The sequence below is a fragment of the Pteronotus mesoamericanus genome, unplaced genomic scaffold (genome assembly GCF_021234165.1).
Source record: "Pteronotus mesoamericanus isolate MK-2021 breed Mesoamerican mustached bat unplaced genomic scaffold, CSHL_Meso_final contig_105, whole genome shotgun sequence".
Taxonomy (NCBI): Eukaryota; Metazoa; Chordata; class Mammalia; order Chiroptera; family Mormoopidae; genus Pteronotus; species Pteronotus mesoamericanus.
Genome location: NW_026555006.1, coordinates 12330255 through 12350415, shown reverse-complemented (window position 1 = coordinate 12350415; position 20161 = coordinate 12330255). Strand labels below are relative to the sequence as shown.

Here is a 20161-nt window from a genome sequence, read left to right as displayed (position 1 = left end):
CTTCTCTTTGGCATACCCTAATTGCCTGCATCACTACTCTTGTGCTTTGAGACCATTATTATGCAAAATAAGAGTTGCCACTGCTATCTACTACAGTAGATCGATCACCTAGACTGCTACTCAGTGACTAAAGGTGTGTAGCATATACAGCTTGGTGGTGCTGGACAAAGTGATGTTCACATCTCAGGAAGAAGTGGGATGATTTGAGATTTCATCATGCTACTCAGGACAGTGCACAATTTAAAACTTGTGAATTGCTTATTTTTGAAGTTTTTCATTTAATATTTAATGAAAATGATTAATATGAGCATGGGTAACTGAAATTGTAGAAAGCAAGACCACAGATAGAAGTGAGGAACTAGTATAATTCATTAAAATCAAGTAGATTGACTATCTTTGCTCTTGGAGTTTTTATTACTTTTTCCTCACATTTTAAAAAATTATTTTGCCAGATCTACTTTTTTGTCTTTTCCTCTTTTGCTAAGTGTCATTTGAGGGGTACAAACGGTAATGCTGCAAGGTTTCAAAGGAAGGAGCCTCCATTTATTTACTAGATGTTTGTGGGAAAAGTGAGATTACCCTTACACTGAAGGACCTAGCCAAGCAGAATGATCTGGATGGGCATTCTAGACAAATGGAATGGCATTAGGAAAGTATATAGGGGATGTTTAAAAGTAGATAATTATGATAAGAGCTAAGGGGTTGTGTTGGGCAAAAAATAGTTAAAGAGGTAATTTAGGGTCAGATTATAAAAACCCTTTAGTACCTAGAAGATAGTTGGATTTCATTCTGTAGGCCTGTGTGCTTTTAATTGGGGTATATGTTCTTTTGAGGGTACAGCTGTATGGGATATGCAAGTCCACAGGATAAACATCGTACATCTTCCAGGAACATCACTTTTTAGAAGATTGGGAGAGGAAATAACTATTTTTTTTTTATGAAGATAGATATGTAGAGTGGGGAACAAATGCAATTTTAAGATAAGATTCTAAGATTTAAGATAAAATCCTATTAAGATTCCAGAGGAAGTCTGTGCTTAAATCAAGCCATTTTATTTTATAACTGCAGAATCTATAAGGATATGTTTCGTTATCCTTGGTTGCTACACTTTTTTAATAGACAAGTTTGAGCGACACAGGTTGAAGTAGTATACAGTCATTACAAATTTGTTTCAGGAAGACGAAGGAAGATAGACATAAAATTAAGAGCCCAGGCAGGAGACTATTTAAATAGTTTTAAGTCTTAGGTTAAAGGCAATCCTTGGTGGGTTTTTGGCAGTAGAAGTGGGAAGAAAGCATATCAGATTAAGGGATTTTTCAAAAGAAAAGTGTAATGGATTTAGTGGCTTGTGATACAGGAGAGGTAGTTTAAAAGTTAAGTGAAAAGCCAGAGGTGTTTCTTGGGTTTTAAGCTGCTGTGACTGGGAAGCATGGTGGTAGTGTTGCCATTAATGGGTATAATGAATTAAGGAGGAGAGTGGGATAAGGTAATAAGGGAGGAAGGACCCACAGAGGCAGTAAGGTATTGATGATTTCATAATTTGATATGCTGAATTTGAGGGGACTAGGATACAAAAGGAGAAATGGCAGATAGGCAATGTAAGGAGGAGAACTGGAGAGAGATCTGGAAATACTATGCAGATTTAGGAACTTTATTCATGGAAAATAAATGAGTCTGTGAGAGTAGATTGAGTTTCTAAAGGGCAGAGTAGAAGAAATGATTGAATATTGTATATTGGCCCATAATACTAAATACTAAGAGAGAATAGGACTATAAAGATGGACTCAAATTATGGATAATCCTTGGAGAGTGTAGTAATACGTGGAGGCAAAATGAAAGTCAAGTTTGAAAAAAGAATGTTATTAGTGAGTAGTAGGGAGAGGAAAGGGTGTGTGGAGTGAGAAAAGGCCTTTAGATTTGACAGTTATGAGTCAGTGGTGAAATTAAAACACTTTTGGCAAAGTACTAAGGACAGAGGGACACGATTTTGTGAACAATAAAGGAAAAAATTCTTGCTCTTTTCTCTACCAGAATTATCTCCCAATTTGATCTTTATATTTAAAGCAGAAAAAGACTAACAGAAGTCCCAAAAGGAACAAAGTGGACATATTGTTTTAGAATTGTAAAGAATTGAAAAACAAATAGAGGAAGTAATTGGTATATTAAATAATGCATTATTTTGCATTTGAAAGCTTCATTTTTTATTTCCTAAAGAATGCTATTTTAGTATACTGGCTCTAAAAATTCAATTTTGGCAATTTGGCCAAGGCTGTGAAAGCTAAAACTTATTCTTCCCTGTATTCTTTTGTGCTGTTGTTGGAACAAAATATTTATTTAGGATCTGCATACATTATACATATTTATATATCAGATATTTTTTACACATGACATAAATTCATATACTGGGTAATTTTAAATACATAATGCTGAATATTTATTAACTAAGGTGAGTCAGTCACTGTATAACTTTAGCACTGTATCTTTTAAAAACTGGATTTAATTCAAATCTTTATTTCTCTTTGGTAGTTTCTTTAAAAACTTATTTAAAAATTAATACTGACCAGTGATATTGTCAAAAGTTTTATTTGTAATAATCCCTGAGGATTTAGAATTTAAATTATTTATATTAGAAATAACAGTCATACTTCTTATAGGATATGAATAAAAAAATTACAAGAATTTAAATTTCTATAATTTAGGGGACTGAGTTCTTATTGAATTTGGAAAAATACATACATGTGTCTTGGGCTATTTAAACATTCAATAAATTGAATGATATTTAATTCTATTTGAAAACCTACGCATAAATATTAGACACACACCATAAATTATTTAACTTGATGTCACAAATACATTCATTCTTAATGTATTCTGATAAGATCCCTTAAAATGTTTTGTTTTCACAGTTGTTAAGTGTTAAAATATATAAAATGTATACATTATAGATAAGTTAGAAAATGTATGTTAAGGTTCAGTGGTACCTGATACAAAAGTCAGGATGACTTAGTAATCATGATCTACTGAATTTAAGTAGATCATGTGAATGTATTTCAATACAATATTTCACCCTACTACATAAGTAAAAAACATTTACTCCAAATTATTTTGTAGCCAAAGGAAGCATCAGTTTAAAAATTCATATTATAGATTTTCATATGTACTATGAACAGAGTAAAATTTGGCTTGGAAATTAGTGATATTATAGCATTTGAGACCTATACAATTATTAGTCCTTTATATTTATTCAGATTTAAAATTTTAGCAAGAAAACTTGTCTTTTTTTACCTAGGAGGTTGTGGAATTAGCCCACATGCTGACTTTTAAAATAAAAGTATCTTTGTAAGTTTTTTATTTAAAACAGTTATTTAAAAATTCACCAGTTGGTTAAGATTTAGATTGCAACATCTAAAATCGATTTTCATATCACAAAATAAATGAATAAATGATCATAAGAATTTTATTTTCATAATTATAAGAATCGATTAAGAAGGTAAATGGTTTTCTTTTAGGTGATGTGATGATATATTTAATCTTAAATTGACAGTGGCTTTAAAATAATCTTTTTCTAAAGCCTTTATGAGGGATTTGATGTCAGATTATTAAACCACAGTAACTTGGAAAGATTTTTTTTAATATTTAATTTATTGACTTTTTAATTTTCCTTAGTTCATTCAGAGCTTTTTGAATCTGTTGGACGGATCAACATTTTGGTTGATTTGATGGAGTATAACCTTCCATTTTGAGACTTCCAACATATTCCTCTTCTCCTCTCTGGCTTAGTTTTTGCTCTTGGCTTGTTATATTTACCATTTAGGTTGTTTTCCTCACATACATCGTGCCACCACCAGCCTCCTAAAGAAGATAGATGCAATTTAATGGATACAAACTCATACGTTAGATATTGTTATTCTATTTTCCCATAACTATATATATCCTCATTTTTTATACAATATGACAGTGTTATAGATCTTAATTCATATTATAGATTTTCATATGTACTATGGAAATCTGTACCTCAAATAACCTATACAAGTCTCATATATACCAACAAAAATAAAATATCTGAGCAAGATTAAAGGTAAAATACCTACTTGAATTAGAATAAAATTTTAACACTTAATATATCTTTACCTATAGAAAAAAATGTTTATTTGGGATTCAGATTTTAAAGAGTTGATATTGTAGATATTAGTTAATACTTTGGAAAGATATTAGCTAATATGTACATAGAAAAACAAAGTATTAAGACTTCTGGTCAAGATGGTGACCTAGTCAGCCATGGCGTGCCTCTTTGCACAACCACATCACAATTACAACTAAAATACAGAATAACCATCACTCAAGACTGTCAGAAATCGAGCTGAATGGAAGTCTGACAATTATGGAATTAAAGAAACCACATCCATCCAGACTGGTAGGAGGTGTGCAGATACGGAACAGGCTGGTCCCTCATGCACATGTCGTGGATAAAAATTTGAGAGGGATATTCCAGGAGTGAGGAGCCCCTGCCCAACAAGAGGCATTCTAGCCAAGGGTTCCAGTACCAGGAAGGTAAGTCCTCACAATTTCTGGCTGCAAAAACCAGCAGGCATTGAGTCAGTGGAAGAAACTGTTAGAGCCCCTAGCATTTCTTCTTAAAGAACCCACACATAGACTCATTTACTCAGACTCACTCACTGTGACCTCCAGACTAGGGTAACAGCTTTAAAGGCACCAGTGATATAATGAAGAAACTGAAGTGCCTGGCATCGAAGTGAGCAGAGGCCACTGTTCCTTTTCTAAACCCTTCCCCCACAGAGCCAGTATGCTGGTGCCATATCTGAGACTTTGTCAACCTGGCTAACACTGACCCACCTTGGAGATCCCCAGAGACTCTCCCCTGCCCAGCATCTGGGCTCACCCAAGCTGCTTTCCCATATGAATGGTTGGTCTTGGCACATGCTTTACAACTTCCAAAATCCTATCAAACAAGCAACAGCTGGCCTCAGAGAGCCTCAGTTCCTGTACCTCTTGTTAAGTGGCCCTAGGACTGGCACTACCAGGAGCCAAACCTAGACTCACCACTTGGCTTTGTCTGGGAATCTCCAAGCCCAGCACAAGTAGCAGCCATCTCAGATTGCATTATAGCTCAGGCAGGGTGGCCCCAGGCAGAAGACAGGTGGGCCCTGACCTTGGCCTGCACCACCTGGGAAACCCCAGAGCCTGCTCACCCAGTGGACAGCTACAGGCCATTTCAGAGCACCACCACCTGGACACTGCCTAGCTTTATCCTCCACGGAGAGTGGAGGTTAGTGGTCAGTAGTCACAGCCAGTCCTTGTAGCTGACTGGCCTGGGTAAATCCCTCCCATTGACTTGCTAATAGCAGTCATGGCTCGGGTACTCAGGCCACATGAAGGATGCACATCAAGTACCCAGCTTGGGTGATAGGAAAAGCTGTGCCACTGGTCCCTACAGGACACCTACGACATCAGGCCATGCTACCAAAACAAGGAGTCATAGCAGCTCTACCTAATAACACAGGGAAGTTGCCAAAATGAGGACACAAAGTAACATGGCCCAAATGAAAGAACAGGTCGAAACTCCAGAAAAAGAACTAAATGAAATGGAGATAACAAACTATCAGATGCAGAGTTCAAAACACTGGTTATAAGGATACTCAAGGAACTTAGTGAAGACTTCAACAGCATAAAAAAATCCAGTCAGGAAGGATACACTGATTGAAATAAGAGTTTACAGGGGAACAACAGTAGAGTGGATGAAGCCAAAAATCAAATCAATGAGTTGAAACATGAGGAAGAAAAAAACATTCAATCAGAACAAGAAGAAAAAAGAATTCAAAAAAATGAAGATAGTATAAGCAGCCTCTGGGACAACTTCAAAAGGTCGAACATTTGCATTATAGGGGTACCAGAAGGAGAAGAAAAAGAGGAAGAAATGGGAAAGGAAACATATAATGAAAGAAAAGTACCCTAAGTTGGCAAAGAAAATAGACATGCAAGTATAGAAAGCACAGAGAGTCCCACAAGATGGATGCAAAGAGGCCCACTCTAAGACACATCATAATTAAAATGCCAAAGAGTAAAGGTAAAGAGAAACTCTTAAAAACAGCAAGAGAAAAGAAGTTAGTTACTTTGGGGGAGTTCCCATAAGACTGTCAGCTGATTTCTCAAAAGAAACTTCGCAGACTTGAAGGGATTAGCAAGAAAAATTCAAAGTCATGAAAAGCAGGGACCTGCAGCCAAGATTACTCTACCCAGCCAAACTTATTTAGAGTCATAGGACAGATAAAGAGCTCCCCAGATGAAAGAAAAAGAAAGGAAGGAAGGAAAGAAGGAAAGAAAGGAGTTCATCATCACCATACCATTATTATATGAAATGTTAAAGGGACTTATTTAAGAAAAAGATCAAAACTATTAACAATAAAATGGCCAAAGATACAAATCTATCAACAATTGAATCTAAAAAACAAACTAAGCAAACAATAAGAACAGAGACAGAATCATCGATACAGAGAGTGTTTTGATGGTTGCCAGGTGGAAGGATGGTGTGGGGGAATGAGTGAAGAGGGGAGAGCATTAAAAAGTACAAATAGGTAGTTACAGAATAGCCATGGGGATGTAAAGTACAGTATAGGAAATGGAGTATCCAAAGAACTTACACGCATGATAACCCATGGACATGAACAATGGTGGGGCAATTGCCTGGGGGAGTAATGGGTGCTGGGTGGTGGGGGGGACCAAGGAGGGAAAGTCAGGACAACTGTAATAGCATAATCAATAAAATATAATTAAGAAAAAGAAAAACCAAGTATTGGTAGTAGGAAAACTATACCTGAATAACTTTCTGGGCAATTGAAGTGTCCTTTTGCTTTGTGATCCCAAGTAGAAAACACCAAATCTTTGTTTTCCTGGAGTATGCTGGGGACATTTCCGGTAATCTCAATGAGGTGTAGTTTATAGTTGGTTTCATGATTTCCCAAGTGAAAAGAATATTCACTATAATGCTTAGTGTCTTTCCAGTCTTCTAGCTCAATTCGTAAAATGTAATTAGATTGCTTTACTATGGAGTATATCTTCTCTAGACCTAACCAAAATTCTCCTGAAAAGAAAAGTTGTAAAAATGTAAAATATATGTATGGATTGTTAACTGCACAACAGGTACTGACATTTTTTTTGGGGGGGACACTTTTTTACTAGTGTAAGTAAATGAGTTTTTTTAGTCTTAAATTCTTTCATTATTTTAGAGTCTCTGAAAATATTTTTTTAAAACAATTTTATTGAAGATAGTTACAAGTATAAAACATATTAAGGATATGACTAGACTTGCCTAAGTCTGATTATCCTTTCTAAAATGGATATTATGAGACATATTTCATGGCTTAAACATATTAGACTATTATAGGTATTTTTAGGTCTGGTCATTGGTAAAATGCTATCCCACCTCTGGGTCCTTATATGTACTGGCTTTACTATCAGCTCTTTACTAATACCCATATATGATCAAGAGATTTGTTAAGTATTTCCAGAGACCTGGATAATAGCAGTCATCTTCCTCAAATATAGTCTTGGCTTTTGATATTTGCTAGATATATAAATTTATTTATGATAAAAGAAGGAAATTTTTTAAAAACATTTATAATTAAAAAACATAATTCTTTACTCTTCCCTATATTTAAAGTTGTTCTTATTTGTAATTAAAAACATAACAGAAATAGAAATAGATATTTTTAAATTATCACAATCCTTTTCATCAAGTATTTATGGAAAAAAGTAAAAATTTTCTGTTGCTACCGAATTAGTAAGAGACTTCATTTTAAGGATGGCCAGTACAAATGGCTTACTTTCTTTTTCTTTTTTATCTCAAATACAATTTAAAGGGAAGATTGAAAAAAAACAGTCAAAACACTAAGATTACTCTCAACAGTGTTCAGTCAATTTTGCTTATGAACTAGAAACCAGGAAGCAAGGAAAAGCTGGCTTTTTCAACACTGAGCATGTATATTACAGCCACCACGAAGGTGGGGCAGGGGGAGATTGCATACGTGGGGAATAGAAATTTTTTACCAAAGCTGATGTCCTATATGCTTCCAATGGGTTATTATAAGAAAACCTAAATTTAAAGATATGAGAGCATAGATATTTAATATTTAAAGATATTGGGCACTCATTTATGCATAGATTTTTGGATGCATAAAGGCTTACCTGCTTACAGAAATGAATGAGTACTTTGAACTTTACTGTCAACCTCTTATTTTTGGGTTCATTCACTCTTAGAAGATTTGAAGCTAGAAAACATTACTGAATATATCTTTTAGTTAGGGATTTAACTGGTAGTTTGAATACAAAAATTTTTTAATGCTCAATAGTATTTATCAGGTGTTTAAAAATTGGATAAAATAATGAATGTTTTCCACCTTATAAATATATACTAGTACATCATTCAGGGCTTACATAATGTGTTATTTGGATTTTAAACCTCTGGTATTTTTATTTTGCTTATTTTTTATCTTGTTTATTTTCTAATCAAAATATAATAAATTGCATTGAGTTACCTAATTTATTATAAACCACACATCTTATAGTATACACTTGTAATACTTAAATAATTGAAATCTAAACATTTTATACTATACATCTGATAGCTTTGTCTCTCCCAACCTCCAAATAATTGATATCTAAAATGTTAATAAGAAAGAGTGATAAAGATAAAGATGGTTTTTTGTTGCTCATTCATAGCACTTAATCAAAATTGTTTTTAGTAATTATAATAATTAGAAGCCATCATATTGTGATAAGTATACTTAAGAACAGACATGCAGTTGTGAACAGTATCATTCAAATAAAGACATAATAAGTGTAAAATAAACTAAGCAAACAACGAGAACAGGAACAGAATCACAGAAATGGAGATCACATGGAGGGTTATCAGTGGAGGGGGTAAGGGGGGAGAATAGGGGGAAAGGTACAGAAAATAAGAAGCATAATTGGTAGCTACAAAATAGACAGGGGGAGGTTAAGAATAGTGTAGGAAATGGAGAATCCAAAGAACTTATATACACTCCATGGACATGAACTAAGTAGAGGGGAAAGTTGGAGGGAATGGGGTTACCAGGTAAAGGGGGATAAAGGGGAAAAAAATGGGACAACTGTAATAATGTAATCAATAAAATATACTTGAGAAAAAGATATAATAATTGTAATTACTAACAAATGTGTAATTGTTAATAAATGTTATGAAAGCTGGAACTGTTCCTCATTCATTGTTGCTTTCCTAATGCCTAGTCCCTGGTAAGTCTTCAGTACATATTTTTATCAAGTAAATGAATGAATAAATGGATGAGGTCAACCTTACCATCAAGCCTCCCAAAACCATATCTGTAGTTTTCCCAAGTTTCATTGAAGTTTTGTGATCCATCTATTCGATGTTGAATTAATGTCCATGAATTACCTGAATACAGTGAATGAAAATGTTAATTTTTAGTAGATTTATGCTGAAAGATGTAACAAAATACTGTTATTTGGTTTGGCTTTCATTGGTGACTCTGTTAAATAGTTACTAATGTTGTTATAGTAATAATGCTTTTATTATTTATTATGGCCCTAATAAGTTAAGTAAAGGGCAACTAATGAGTTTGTCTTAATAAATTTGCTGGCAGTAAGTCATTTCAGATTATTTTACGGAAAAAGGAGGAGAATATTGAATATATGAATGAGTAAATACATAAAGACAAATATAAATACTAGATCTGTATAACTACTAATCCTAATATTTCATTTTATGTATTCAGAATAAAGATAATAGGATCAGTCTTACTAATAGGTAGTGAGTAACCTGAACTAACTACTGTCCATTTTCTTCGTAGTTTAGTTTTACCTGATTTAACATCACAGTAGACATTAAAAAATTGAGAGTCGCTGGGTCTAATGGAATAGATGCCACTTGTATGTTCACCTTTGTTATAAATGGCAGTACAATCAGCAGGCATGTCTAGAATCAACAAAATGTTATTAGATAAGATATATTAATAAGAATGAGATCTGTAGAGCTAGAGATTTTACTTTACATTTTATTGAATTACAGTGACTGTAGCCTTGAGCCTTTTTTGTAATGTATTACTGAAATTCATATATTAATGAAAAAGTACTTTATGCTAAAGCATTTTTATTAGACGTCATGTTATGCAAAGAATATCAAAATGGTCATTACGAAACTGATTTCTTTTTAAGAAAAATGACAAAATGAGGATTTTAAGCACTTTGCTAGATGTAGAATATATCTAAGCGAGATATATAAATAAATATATATCTATTTATATATATAAGAATATGTTTTCCACCTTATAAATATATACTAGTACATCATGGCTTACATAATGTATTATTTGGATTTTAAACCTCTGGTATTTTATTTTGCTTATTTTTTATCTTGTTTATTTTCTAATCAAAATATAATAAATTGCATTGAGTTACCTAATTTATTATAAACCACACGTCTATAAGGTGGAAGAATATAAATAAAATACCACATATAAATACCACATATGAGGCATTAGTATAATGTTTGGCCATTGAAGATGTCACAGATGTATGTAAGAGAGTGAACATACATGGAGGAAAAGGACCATTTTTTTTCTGTATAAATTACATAAAAAAATAAATGTGTTTTGTAAGTATATCATTTTGTTGAAGTTTGGTTGGGAATGGAGACTTTGTTCCTCCATCTTTTTGTTTTTCTTATGAAAATTTTCAAGTAATTGGAAAGTAGATACTTTGAAGAGGACACCAAACTCTTTCCATTCATACTCAACAGTTGTCCACATTTTGCCATATTTGCTTTATAGACACACATATACCCAAGTACATATTTTTCTGTACTATTTGAAAGCAACTTGTAAATATATAACTGTTAATCCCTTAGATATTTTAGCATGCATCTCTTAAACATATTATTTTCTTACATGGCTACAATACCAGTATTATATCTAAGAAAATTAATAATAATTTCATACTGTCTAATACCAAGTCATATTCACATATCCATGATTATCTTAAGAATGGGTTTTATAGGGTTTTAAAAAACCCCACTAGGATCCAGTTTAGGTTGACACTGCATTACGTGGCTTTGTCTCTTTAGCCTCTTTTAGTCTAGAACAGGCCCTGAGAATAGGGAATTTTTGATGGGAATGTTAAAGATAGAAGAAGAATTTGATAATAGCTTCAAGAAGGAAACCAAATTTTCTTACCGTCATGTACTATGTTTTTTGTTTCATTTAAGTGAAGAGAAAGTGTGGTTCTGGGTGCTCTTGGTTTTGAAGAAAGAGAATTTTCTGTGGATTCTTGAATACCACTTCTTCTTAACTGATAAAAGAATATAAATCTACTTTTAAAAATGGCACTGAATATACAACTAGGGGAATCTGAATTAGGATATTAAAAGTACAACTCGTATGCATCTTTTAGTTCATGTGTTATTACTTTTTATTTTTAAGAGGGATAAACAGTGCTATACACATTATACAGATAATCTGTTCTCAAAATATTTAATCAGGCACATTATTTAATGAGTTAATAAATAGAGAAAAAGCAAGGCAATGAAACAAATTGGTTTAAAAACATCAAGACCAGAGGCAAAGAATTTGTGTAAATATATTAATATGTTCTATTTAGTTATATGAATAAAATATACATTGTATTCAGTAGCAACACAGATTTTAAATTTAATAATCCTCAGTTGTAGGTCTTACTGTTTCTCAGACCTGCCATAAAGACATAGCACACAACTTGAATAAGGCTGCTTTCTTGATAGTTTTTGACATGTAAACATCTGTAAAGATAACAAATGGCAGGTTTATTTACTTACTTTCAAAATTTTCAATATTTCATTGTTAGTTTAGCAATAACAGTTTACTTTTATTTAAAATGTGCTATGTTTGCAACTTATTGGCTGATAGTTTTTCTTATTGATTGAGAAAAGCAGAGTATGTATTTAATATCTTGTGTTATTATATTAGTTTTTTGATATTAGCATAAATGGCATGTCCTAGGACCTAGTTCATAAGGATCTGTTATAAAGTTCACTTACTGGGTATCAGTCTTTTCTACCAAGTAACTTTATGTTACCTTAAGGTTATTTAACTTCTACAGTTTTGGTTTCTTCATTTAAACATGACAGAGTTGGATCAGATGATCTAAGGCTTTTGCTAACTCAGAAATTCATTGTTTGAATTCTTCATACATTTTATTATTAGATGTATATCATTTTATAATAATGACATTTTATGTTTGTGAGCAGGTTTATTTAATTATAACAAAAGATATAGGAAATAGAATTTAGAAAAATAACATACAGTAAGAATGAAATTATGGAAATCAAACTACTTGGCAAAAACCTTTTGGACAATTAACAAAGTAACCTACTAAATTATGATTCATAAATTAGCAAAATAACCTACTAAAATTATGAATCATAAAATTACTGAAACTTAGTGATATGTTTCTTTACTGGGGATTGGTAATAGTATTTGTTTTATAATTCTTGGCAACTATTTTTTTTGTCAGCTTGCCCAGGTTTGTGTTATTTTTGAAACCCTTTTGAATGACTGTTTAATAGTATTATTAATTAATACTTTGAACTGTACTATACAGGGTCCAGCAGAAGTAACACCTGCTTGAGTGTGGTTGGTAGGGTAATAATATGGGTGTAATAATTTATAGCTTTAATTTGAACATTTCACCTAAAATGTCATATGGTGGGCTTGAGTGTGATATTATTGTGTTACAGAATTATATGCTTATGACTTTATAATAAGAGGCGTTATTTGTGCCAGACCCTGTATATTGGACTGTGTAGTTCCTGACAGCTTTACCTAGACTGTAGGTTAATTGTAGGTTAATTTTAGTGTTTAGAATTAGACTTAATTATCAGGTACACAGTTTTTAACAATAATAATAAGTTTTTATTGACTTTTTGTGCTGAATAAGACATTACCTTTATAAATTCAGCATGTATTTATTAAGTGCTTACTAAGTATTAGACAGTAGACTATGTTCTGGGGCAATGGCATTTTAAAACAATGGAAGAAAACCCTCTACTTACGGAGCTTACATACTAGTGCAGGGATGGACAAGATAAATAACTAAATATATGTTATGTTAAATAGCAGTAAAATGATAAGGGGGGAAAACAGAGTAATGAAGGAGGTAGCAGGTTTCAAGAATGGGAGCAGGGGATTCTAATATTTCAGTGACTTGAGAAGACTTCGTTGAGAATTGTATATTGGAGAAGGACTTAAAAAAAATGAGAGCGGGCCATGCAGAACCAGGGAGAAGAGCAATCCACGCAGGGAATGGCAAGGCAAAGGCCCGGCGATGGCCGCATGTTTGATGTTTTTCAGTAGCCGTGAAGAAACTTGAATGACTAGAGTAGAAGAGATGAAGTCCATGAGGTAATCAAGGGGCACCTGGGGTCTCACAGGCCAGGATAAATGAGATGGGAAGTCATTGTTGTAGAGTTTTGAACAAAGAGAGAAGTGGTCTAATTTAAATTTTAATAATCACTTTGGCGGCTATATTGAGATATACATTACATGAATTCTTTTTTTTCTCACAACAATCCTGTAAGATAATTTTGTTCTTATTATCTTCATAGAGTAAGTGAGGAAAGTGAGAGATAGAGGAGTTAAGTAATTTTCAAGGCCATACAAAAGTTTTAGAATCAAGATTCAAACCCTGGTAAGTTTATTAGCTTCTGAGCCTACAAGCGTAGCAGTTACGCTCATGTGATCCTTTTACTCACTAAACAGCTATAATTATTTAAAATAATTTTAGGGTTCAATGTTTTTATAAACTTAAATTTTATGTAAAAGATTGGATATACCATTAAAATATTGACTTACCTGATTTTCTATTTCTTTTATTTGACTGTGCTGTTGGTTTAATTGTCTATATTGTTCTTCCACGGTCTGGAGAAGGTCTTTGATGCTGTTATCTTGCTGTTCTACAAAAGTCTGGACATAGGTTGTAGGTTGGTTAGAAGTTTCTTCTTTCATTTTTGTTAAATTAGATTTTTTTTATTTCCTATAACTATCCCAATCTAATTTTTTAAAGCTAGTAGTAGATTAGAAACATGAATATTGATAATTATTTTTCTCTTGTATGCTTCTTTCAAATAGTACCTACCATTGTTTTCATGTTTTTTCTTGAAGTGTACCATTTATAAAATTGGTTTCCTGAACTTTCAATTATTTCAATTAAATGAAAAGCCCCAGTATTTCAATGTGAATAAATCTTTACCATTTACTATATTACTTTTATTTATTTCAAACATGGAAGAATAGTTTCAAGTTATAGTCCTTGAACATCTTACTTACCTCCAATAATTTGCAATTCTGTGTTGTATATTTTATTATTTAACTGAGTTATAGCTTTCATCTGAAATGTAAAGTTTAGTTGATTCCATATATAATGTTAGGGAAAGAACTAACTTAAAATTATAATAAAAAGTTTTATTTCTTGGAGGCTTTTTTTCTTAAAAATAATAAAATATTTCAACTATGCAACAAAGTAAAGTAGCATGTCAAAATATATTTTTTTTAAGATCCACATTGAGACATAATCATGAACACTTTGGTTTCTACTTACTTTAAGTGAAGTTACTTCCGGGTGTTCCTGAATTTCAGGTTGATTTTTAATTAAATTGGTTAATTGTTCCTCCAAATATCTCACTTTTTGTTGAAGTAGAATTTTTTCTTCTAGGATGTTTTCAAGTTTTGAATTGAGTTCAAGTGACATATTCTTCACTTCTTCATTTTTGACTTGCAGTTTGGATGTAGTTTTTCTAAGTTTCTTTTCTTCTTCTTTGATTTCATTAGTTTGCAGTGATAAATCATAAAAAGACTGATCAAATATATTGAGTTTTTGAAATATGTCATTAATTTGGCCTTTGGTCTTATGGACAAAGTCTTTAAGACCATGTCCCAACTGAAGAAGGCCATTGGCTAAAATTTTGACATCATCTAACATAGCAAATCTCGATTTTGGCTGTGGAGCTATAGAATCAAATGTCGAATAGTCTTGGTCAATTCTGGAAGAAATAACTAGAGGAGCAATAAAAAGAATGAGCTTAATCAAATACATTTTTATCTTAAGTGTTCAATTTTAAGCAATTTGGGGCTAATTTTCTCCTGTAAGCACACCTAGATTTCTACACTCTATATATACACCACTATTTGCCACATAAATGGGTAAGGTTGGCAGGTGAATATAGTTAATCATTAAGCTGTGTAAACTTGTACGAATGTAACCTTCCACATTGAGTTAGATCAATGCTAAGTGAAAGCAAAGAAATGAGCAACTAACTTAAGTAATTTTAAATTGTTACTGTGTTTAATTTTGCTATATTATAAATTCCATTTTCATTGATGTCAGCCTGTTTTTAGAAGCTCATTTTAGTTAATCATGATTTTTAGAGATTTAAAAGTAAACACCAAACTCTTTTGACTGGTAAATTCATCATTAAAGTTGAGAAAAATTAATGAATTAAGTATGCATTTGCCAAATTGTATTTTAGTTTTTAAGGAAACGGTGACCTGCCCCCCCAGAATAAATGCCTTCTCCGTGAAGCCTTCCTCCAGTTCTTTGGTTGATATTTATGGTTCTCAATGCTTTACTCCCGTGGCACTTCCTGTAAGCTAACACACTATTATATATTCCTTGTTATTTGTCACTATAATTATTTGTTAGTATATATTTTTGCTTCAAATGATTTGTCTTAACCATGTTTATAAATTATCACAAAATCCCATATGTTGAATGGCATTTCACCCCTTTTCTCCATTATATTTTATGTCTCTATGTTCTAGCCTCTTTTCTGTACACCCACTGAAAGATTGCGATCTTCTAAGGTCAAACCCAAATTAAATACTTCCAGTGTAAGGAATGATTTGCCCAATATAAATTTTTCTGAAGTTTGTGAGCTTGGTAACAATTTTGATAATATAAATTTAACAAAACCAAAATATTAGTAGTATGTTTAAAAATTAATATTCTACTATGCATCTTCTAACTTAGTGTTAAAAGGGAAAATACTTAATACTTCAGTTCAATTATAAGTCATTATCCTTCTTGAGTGTTCATATCAAGAACTTTTTGAGAAAAGTAATACATCCTGTAAAAATTCCTTATTTTGACAAATATAGTAAAATTGTTAAGAGCGTGAGTTCTGGACCGTAGTCTGAGTCCAAAAGCCAGCTCTTACTGTTCGGCCTTGGGCAGGTTACTTAACCTTACCATACTTTAGTCTCCTCAGTTGTAAGTTAGGATAGTCACATAAAGTACATACTTTATAGGGTTATGAGAATTAAAAGAATAAATATGTGTAAAACACTTAGGACAGTATCTGGCAAATAGGAAGAACTCAGAATGTTAGTCATTATATCACATGAAATGATTTTTAACATGTGTGTCTCTAAAATCTGCCATACCTAAAAGAAATTTTGCATAATGTTAATAGCTTGCCCCCCCCTTTTATTTTGGCAAAGGGAAAAGCTCTAATATAATGAATTTCAGTTAAAATTCTTAATTGTTCCTTTACAAAATGAACCATAGTTTCTAAATATCTACTCTTAGAAATGGTTCTTTCAGGTATAAAATAGAAACCTTCTCTTTTGATGAATTAGAATTAAGGGCTTTGGAGATATAATATTTACAGGAGATGTATATACTACTGTGGTAGAGAATGATTATGGAGAGAGACTGGCTGCATTGCAATGCTCTGCTGTTCTTCAGCTGTGTGACTCTTGGTCTAATTAGCTTTTTGGTATCTTTTTATCATCTGTCAAGTGAAGTAAATACCTACTTTATTAGATTCAGTAAAGATTAAAAATTAATATTTTTAAAGCACTTAGAACACTACCTGGTGTTCAGTAAACATTCCACAGGATTATATATTAGCTATTATTTTGGTAATTAGAAACAATTCCTTTATGTACATACTGTAATATTTTATTAGTGAATATTATCTAATCATGTTAAGATGACAAAGTTGGGAAATTTTGCTAGAATATAGGTTTTCTGACTTTTGTTTTCTTGGACTTTAGTGTAATACAAGGAATTATACCTTTTGTTTAGCCTGTGTATATATTTTCTAAGTGTCCATTACAGATCATGTAAATGTTTCTGTTAAGAGAAATGAAAAATGCAAGTAAATAAAAATATACAAATATTTCCGCTAATGAAGAAGAAAAACACAATTTTCCTTATGCTTTATTTTCATTTTGCCCTTGCTAGTGATATGTGCTATAGAATTATATATGTTGAACTAGTAAAGAAATTTGAATTTTCTCCCTTTTTCAAAGGGAAAAATTAGTGTTGTTATCATAAGTAATGAAGGACATATTTTGAAACTTCTCTTTACTAAACTGTCTACTCTTCTGGCTTAAACTATTGACCCTGATGTTTTATCCACTTTCTAGTTGAGGGGCCAACTTCTCATCTCTATTGTATTATAAGCTATTTATTGGCAAGATCTATATCTGTTTTTAATTTATATATTTTATAACACTTCAATACAGTGCCTTACTTGGAGAAATAATAAATACTTATTGAACTAATAAGAGAATGATAAACTCATAACATGGCAGCTTTCCTGGCATACATTTTATATATGGTAGATATTCACCCCTTTTTGATATAGGAGATTTTTTTTAGAGAAAGACATTTGAAAAATAGCTCCTTCCAATGCATGCAAGTAATTGGACATTAATACCAAAAAGGTGTTGTATGGAGGAATTTTCTTCCAATTGGGTTATTGTACTAGAATATTAACATATTTTGCACCATTTGTACAATTCCTCACTTGTAACACTAACAGATAGATTGGAGGTAAGTTCACATATTCTTGATTTATAGTATATTGTCTCTGGATAGAAATATTTGTATAACTTTTAATAGCAGTTTGACATGTTATTGAATATAATTAAATAATTTGCCTAATTACAAGCCATGGGAGAGTGTCAACTTGGGAAATGTAATGAAAGTAGTAATTTTATAAAAGGTTTTATATTTACCTTTCAGTGCTTCCTGTTTGAGTACACATTACTAAAGGCAGAATCTAATCTTTGTTTGAACTTGTACCTATTTAAATAGACCCCCTGATCAAATATAACCAGTATTGTCGTAAAATTAAAAATTTTTATGCCAAAGAAAATAAGAAAGGAACCAAAATTAGACTCTAATCTAATGACTCCTAGTTTCTAAGTACTGATACACAAAACTGTTAGCAGCGTAGAAATTTAGGACATTTAGGAGCCTTGTTTGAATTCCAAGCAAAGCAAAGTCCCTTATCCTCCCACAAGTTGTGCAATCTTTTGGAGATAAAAATTTCAAATAAAACACAGGGCATTTTGGATCTTTTGAGTATAGTATCCTTTTAAGTTCTCCCTTTTTAACTGTGACCATTTGTTTTTGAATTAATATATTTGGTAGAAAGATTCTGAAAGTAACTGACAAAAACACATTTATAAATAGAAATGTTTATATATTAACTAAGAGTAATGAGAGAATAATTCATTAGCTCCCCTTTTCTATCTTTGTTCAGAACAGCATTGTCCAGTGGAAATACAGCGAGTTATATATGTAAAAAAAACTAAAAAGAAACAAGTGAAATTAACTTAAATAGTATATTTTATTTAATATATCATTTATTTCATCATGTGATCAATATAAAAGTACTAATTAGGCATTTTATATATTTTTTTTAATGCTAAATCCTCCAAATATCGTCTGGTACATGTTTTCTCTTTCAGTGTATCCCAGTTAGAACAGACACACATCAAGTGCTTGGTAGTCTCACTAGACTATTTTATTGGACAATGCAGATCCAGAAGATCAGTGACCTTTCCAGGAATAACTTTATTTATCTTACTTGTTTTCATGTTCACTATTAATAAATGTTCATGTTTTATGTTGAAAATACTTGTGGAAACTCAGATATTTCAAAAATCTGTAAAAAATAAAAACCCTCACTTCACTAAACATTTTGGGGTCTGTCATGCCAGATCCTTTGGATGATTAGCTAAACATAATTTTTTTAAAAACCATAAATGGGATTGTGTTATATATAGCTCATGGTATACTGTATATATAAGTCAATTCAAGACCTTAATATTTTAAATTTTATTTGCATATGAGCGCAGATAAGCATATCATATTCTTTTTATTAGCGGCATGCTCTTTTATCGTATGTATGCACTTTAATCAGTCCCCATCAAAGATCATTTGAGTTGTTTTCAATTTTCTAATTACAAACACTAGCACATAGAAAATGTCTTTATATGTGCGTATGATTATTTTCATACAGTATATTTATAGATGTTGACTTTTATTTTTTCTTTATTTTTATTGTCAACATTATTCCAGATGTTATAGATGTTGGCTTTTAAATTACTATTTTTCTTGTCAGATTATCCTTCAAAAGGGCCACCACTATTAACCACTATGAACATTTCAGAAATGTCCTTTCACTCATTTCTTTTGCCCCCCCACCCAACTTCTAAAAGTAGGGTAATGTCACTATATATCCTGCTTTGGAACCTACTATTTTTTATCCAACATGCTGGATATCTCCTTCTACATGAATGAATACTACACTACCTTATCATTTTGGGGGCCCCATACTATTCCGTCTTATTAATATATTAATTTAATTAATCTAGCACTGATGAGCATTATATTTCCTTATGATTATTTGTAATTATGTCCTATTATAAAAATATGATAATTAATTTCTTTTGAACACCGATCTGTACATGTGTGTAGTTTTCTCCTTACACTAAAGGTGGTTTGTTGGATCAAAAGGTGTGTTCATTTCCAGTTTCTATATTGCCCTATCGCCTTCCAGAAAATTAAACCTATTTTCAGTGCCCTAGTAGTTCATTAGCAGGATTTTATTATACTCTAAGTTTTGTTTTTCAACCCTAGTCTTCAGGTAGAGTAACTCTTGTTCTTTTTTTCTTTTAGCTCTTTCTTTTGGTGAATTATTTCTCCTTTGTGTTGAAAGTTTTTTTTTTAAATTTTTTCTCCTCTGTTTTGGCAGCAGGGCCTATTAAAGTTGTGTAAAATGCAAGATCATAAACTGCACATGAAGTCAAATGCAGAGTGATAT

The 20161-nt window shown here is 32.0% G+C and overlaps 2 protein-coding genes across 9 annotated transcripts in view; one reads left to right on the top strand and one right to left on the bottom strand.

Annotated features, from left to right (window-relative positions):
• The window catches only part of DOCK7 (dedicator of cytokinesis 7), a 198004-nt gene that overhangs the window by 70977 nt on the left and 106866 nt on the right, over positions 1-20161 (top strand). The gene's annotated exons all lie outside the window — the stretch shown is intronic.
• On the bottom strand, positions 3608-15206 carry ANGPTL3 (angiopoietin like 3). The gene is made up of 7 exons (XM_054574141.1): positions 14641-15206; positions 13896-14006; positions 11244-11358; positions 9875-9988; positions 9353-9448; positions 6833-7099; positions 3608-3852 (listed from the first exon to the last, which is right to left on the bottom strand). Exons 1-7 carry the CDS (start codon positions 15133-15135, stop codon positions 3668-3670), a joined length of 1383 nt encoding a protein of 460 aa, XP_054430116.1. The 5' UTR covers positions 15136-15206; the 3' UTR covers positions 3608-3667.

Excerpts from the sequence above, each read along its gene's own strand:
- ANGPTL3 (XM_054574141.1), bottom strand. The coding sequence starts at position 15,135 with ATGTATTTGATTAAGCTCATTCTTTTTATTGCTCCTCTAGTTATTTCT. Across the intron at positions 11,359-13,895 it reads TAAAAGAAATAGAAAATCAG|TTAAGAAGAAGTGGTATTCA; the intron begins GTAAGTCAATAT and ends TTCTTTTATCAG. Across the intron at positions 3,853-6,832 it reads TTGCCCAGAAAGTTATTCAG|GAGGCTGGTGGTGGCACGAT; the intron begins GTATAGTTTTCC and ends TATCTTCTTTAG.